We start from the raw sequence: 5,000 nt of genomic DNA on the forward strand, positions 1-5,000 counted from the left end.
GAAATTAGAAAGGATTACAAAGGTGGAGCATACCGACAGGAGACCTTTTGGTCCGTAACTAGGTCGGATACGAAAATAAATGTAGAATAATGATAAAAAAAAAAAAAAAAAAAAAATAAGAATTATAATATAAATAATAACAAACACACAGGGTGATCCAAAAGTCACATTGCGTCGTAATAAACAGAATTATATACTTCCATTGTTTATTCTAAAAGATGCTCTTAGTTTCAGTTCTTAATCCGAAGATATTTCCTTTGAAAGTTGAGGACCTACTTATCCCACAATATTTTCTACATCAAAACCTACGTAAATCTCAGGAACATTTATGAGCCCAAGACTCACAGTACTAAAATACTAAAAGAATTGTAGATTCATTGCAAACTGGAATTATCTCCTCCTCCTTTCCCTCCTCGTCCTCCTCTTCCCCCTCCTCCTTCTCCCTTCTTCCTCTTCCTCCCCTTCCTCCGCCTCCTCCTCCTCCCTTCTTCCTCTTCCCGCTTCTCCTCCTTCTCCCCTCCTCCTCTTCCTCCCCTCCTCCTCTTCCTCCCCCTTTTCCTCACCTCCTTATCCTCCTCTTCCCCCTCCTTCACCTCCTCTTTCTCTCCCTCCTCTTCCTCCCCTCCTCCTCCCCCTTCTTCTCCCTCTCCTCCTCCTTCTCCCCCTCATCCTCTTTCTCCACTTCTTCCTCCTTCTCCCCTCGTCTTCCCCATCCTCCTTCTCCCCTTTTCCTCTTCCGCCTCCTCGTCCTCCTCTTCCCTTCCTCCTCCCCTCCTCCTCCTCTTCCTCTCTTCGTCCTCCTCTTTCCCCTCCTCCTTCTCCCTTCTTCCTCTTCCTCCCCCTCCTCCGCCTCCTCTCCTCCTCGTCCTCCTCTTCCCCATCCTCCTTCTCCCCTCTTCCTCTTCCGCCTCCTCGTCCTCCTCTTCCCTCTCCTCCTCCCCTCCTCATTCTCCTCTTTCCCCTCTTCCACCTTCCCTTTCTACCCCTCCTCCTCCTTCTCCCCTGCTCGCCCTCCTTTTCCCCCCTCCTCCTCCTTCTCCCCCTCCTTTTCTTCCCTCCTCCTCCTCCTCCTTTTCCCCTTCTCCTTCTCCTCTTCCTCCTCCTCCTTCCCTCCCCTTCCTCCTCCTTTTCCCCTTACTCCTCCTCTTCCTCCTCCTCCCCTCCTCTTCCTCCTCCTCCTCCTCTCCTCCTCCTCCTTTTCCTCCCCCTAATCCCCCTCATCCTCCTCCCCTTCACCCTCACCCTACTAATCCCCCTCCTTCTCCTCCTCCTCCTCCTCCTCCTCTTTCTCCTTCGAAACTTCAGACCCAATTGTATCACCTACAAGAGACGTAATAGCTTTTTAATTTCCTTTCTCGTTTTTCCCTTAGCCAATGATGCTGCATATAATTTTAGGGGAATAATCACCAATACCTCTGCCATGTGTCCACACCTTTTGTCAAAAGGCAAACCCTTTTTCCAAAACATGACACCTGTAACATTATGCAAACGTTACTTGGGCTTTGGTGCCGAGAGAATGAATGAAGCTCGAGTGTGTTTCACGGTTTTATTATGGTTAGTGCGAGTGTCGACCTAGACTGGGTCGGGCGGTCGAGCTCCGAGGTTACCCGACCGCAAAGTTGACCACGTGACCTTGGGATAAGCACCGCTGAGTTACAAGCGCTGTAGCCAACTGCCTATGGAGACCAAAACCTGGGTCTTTATATACAGAGCCAGCATAGGCTAAAGTAGCAAAGGACCCAGCCTCACCGAAACATGGCTCGACAGGGCCTAGGTTGTGTTTCCATGAGGATACAAATGTTTGTATTACAGGCGTAATATGAACTTAATCTACACAATAGTAATATAAGGCCGAAGGCCAGCTGTTACTACACAACATATAAATTCCTTGTCCATCCCATTTCTGCAGCGACGATACCATAAGCCAAAATGTCGCGTAGACGCACATGTGGGGGACTGTTCACCACACACCTTTAAACGTGAGCCCCCAACACTCCCTCACTTCAATATCACGTCCCCACACATTATTATATTTAATCTCGGCACGGGGATATTGTTCTCTAGGATAGAAACGTTGGTGGATCACCGGGAACGAAATACGACACGGTCAGTAATGAACCTTCCTTCCTCTTCAGATCGCAAATGTGGGTCCCCTCCTCTTCACGCTAGCCCGCTCCCTGCGCCCCTCGATGCGCTCCGAGCCCGTGGTCTACATCGTCCTGGTCCTAGGGTGCCTCTCCTCCTTCATGCTGACCGTCTTCTGGCCCCACACGACCTTCCTGGCGGGGGCTGAGCACTCAACGGCCCTCCTCGTCCTCGTCTTCCTCCTCTCCCTGGTCGATTGCACCTCCTCCGTGCTCTTCCTCCCGTACATGGCTATGTGGCGCGGTGTCTACCTCCCGTCCTACCTGGTGGGGGAGGGCCTGTCGGGGCTTCTGCCAGGGCTCGTGGCTCTCGTGCAGGGGGTCGGAGGGAACCCTGACTGCGTCAACGTGACCCGATGGAACGTGACAGAGAACGGTAACGTCTCCTACGTGGTCCGCGTTCCGGAGGAACTCAAGCCGCTCTTCTCCGTCACCGACTTCTTCCTGTTCCTCTTCGCCATGATGGTGACCAGCTTGCTCGCCTTCACCTCTCTGGAGAAGCTCCCCTTCATTCAGTCGGAAAGATCCTCCGCTGCCCTCCTGGAGGAGGCTGATCCTTCCCCATCGCCTTCGGCAGGTAATGTGACCTTCACGCACGGTCAGCGAGCCTCGGAAATGGGCGCAGCGTCCCACGGGTCCTCCTTGAACGTGAAGGCGCCCATGAAGCCTATGGTGTACCGCCTTCTCTTAGTGGGCCTGGCGTGGGCGTGTCTCCTGGCCAACGGGCTCCTCCCGTCCATCCAGTCCTTCTCCTGCGGCGCCTACGGGAACGTGGCTTACCATCTCGCCGCCACCCTCTCAGCCTTGGCCAACCCGACGGCAGCGTTCCTCACCCTCCTCCTACCGAGGGCGCGGCCGAAGGTACTGACGGGTCTCGCACTTCTGGCGTCCCTCACGGCGTCCTACATCCTCGCGACGGCGCTCCTCAGCCCCGTGCCGCCCCTGGCAGGATCCTCTTTAGGGGAGGCCCTTATCGTGAGTATACTATATCTCGGTTGACAGAACGCTTGGTACCCCTGCTCACCCCTAATACGAAGCCTTAAGAGATGGATTAGATTAAATTTTATATCTCTCCTGGACTTGTAATTGGATATCCCGTCCGCCATGACATAAAGTATATACAATGAATATTTTATTACTTTGTACAGGTTATGCAAAAATATCACACTCAGATGCTTTTTTTATATATATATAAAATACGGAATATCCTTGTATGTAACAACAATATTTACAATATATAGTTTTTATTATAATTGACACATATAATGATTTGACCAAGATTAGTAATTTAATTTAAAAAATGCTATATGCATTAAGGGACACTGCAGTAGTGGCGTGTTGCCACAAACCAACTCGGTTTGCTTGCGCATTAGGGTTTTTCTCTTCCTGTTAAAACTATTAATCTATTCCTCACTAGGCCTTTTCTTAGGGACAAACTCTGTGCAGATACTGCTAACTAGATTCCAAAAAAAGGTTAAAGTTAATTTCTCGATCCAACTTCTTTAGTATTTCTTGGCAATTGATCTTTGACAAAGCACCATTTAACCCATTCCAATAGACTTTGTGAAAAGTTAAGCTTTATAATCCTTCTTCATCTAATAGCGAGAATTAAGAAGGTATAATGTAGTGGCACATTTGTCAAATGAGCTTACTAACCCACTGTCGGAGAATGAGATAAGATGGACAAAAAATCTGTATATTTCGACCACTATCTGTGATCCTCTTCAGCAGAAGAGGACCACAGATAGTGGTCGAAATATACAGATTTTCTGTCCATCTTATCTCATTCTCCGACAGTGAGCTAATAAGTCTCATAACAGCTAGAAATTATTCTTTTTACTACTCAGGTTCCAGTTTGTTTCAACAAATACAATATTATGGTCTGAGATAAAAGTGGAAGATGTTGGAGTAGCATTCCACATCGTTGGTCCAGAATAAATCTAAAATATTTTCACTTCGAGTAGGAGTATTTATTAGCTGTGTAAAAGAGTACCACTGCACCACAACTTGGCTTGGGCTGGGATTCCTATTGTCTCACGTGACAAGTCCCATTTTACACTAGGAAAGTTAAAATCTCCCATTACTAAGATTTCTGGTATTGGAGAATTAAGATCAAATAGTTTATCACTAATTTTCTTATATATTTCGGTGAATTCTGTTGTATATGCATCGTGTGGCCGATAAACAACTATTAGAACTAAGTTACTTTTAATCTGACTATGAGAACTTTACAAGCTCCATTTGAGAAAGATAGCAGAGTTTCGCTGTCCAAATTTTCTCGTAGACACAAACATACATTTCCATGAGAGCGTAGTTTCCTATCAGCTTTAATTGCCTCAAAATCCGTAAGGTGTATTTCGCTGTCTGAGATATTTTCTAATAGGTGGGATTCACTTAATGTTACAAAAGCAGTCTGATCATGTATTTCTTCATTCAAAAAATAGATTTTACTTTTATCCGTGCAATTAAGCTTTAAACGACCTTGTACAATGGTTTAAGAACTGTTTCATGGGTAAATTGTTAAGCTAATCTACAATGAATCGTTTTCCATGCAACTTTCATAACCTTTGTTAATATGCCATCTTCATACATTTTTGAGCAAAAGTAACATCTTCATTTGTAACATATAGTATACAATCACGCGGGGTAATTCTGAATGGTGATGTGAAGTTACCCACAACATTTGTGGCATCAAAGCGTTTCCTTTTAAGAATTATTGACGGGGTCGACTTCACACTACCAGTCAAAATCACCCCAAGCATGACGATATGTCCACATATGATTTTATTTATTTTCTAATAATGTCTTCATTTCTTAACAAAAAATGTCTCCTGCTAGCCTGCGTTTGGACTGGTT

The 5,000-nt window shown here is 46.5% G+C and overlaps 1 protein-coding gene across 2 annotated transcripts in view; it reads left to right on the plus strand.

Annotated features, from left to right (window-relative positions):
• Positions 1 to 5,000, plus strand: part of LOC143036941 (solute carrier family 52, riboflavin transporter, member 3-B-like) — a 45,856-nt gene that overhangs the window by 38,413 nt on the left and 2,443 nt on the right. For both annotated transcript variants that reach the window (XM_076204967.1, XM_076204965.1), the window contains exon 3: positions 2,136 to 3,119. In XM_076204967.1, coding sequence (XP_076061082.1) covers positions 2,136 to 3,119 — 984 coding nt within the window. The remainder of the gene's footprint in view (positions 1 to 2,135; positions 3,120 to 5,000) is intronic.

Source organism: Oratosquilla oratoria, chromosome 21, assembly GCF_046742065.1.
Source record: "Oratosquilla oratoria isolate Oo_2021 chromosome 21, ASM4674206v1, whole genome shotgun sequence".
In the NCBI taxonomy this organism is placed as follows: domain Eukaryota; kingdom Metazoa; phylum Arthropoda; class Malacostraca; order Stomatopoda; family Squillidae; genus Oratosquilla; species Oratosquilla oratoria.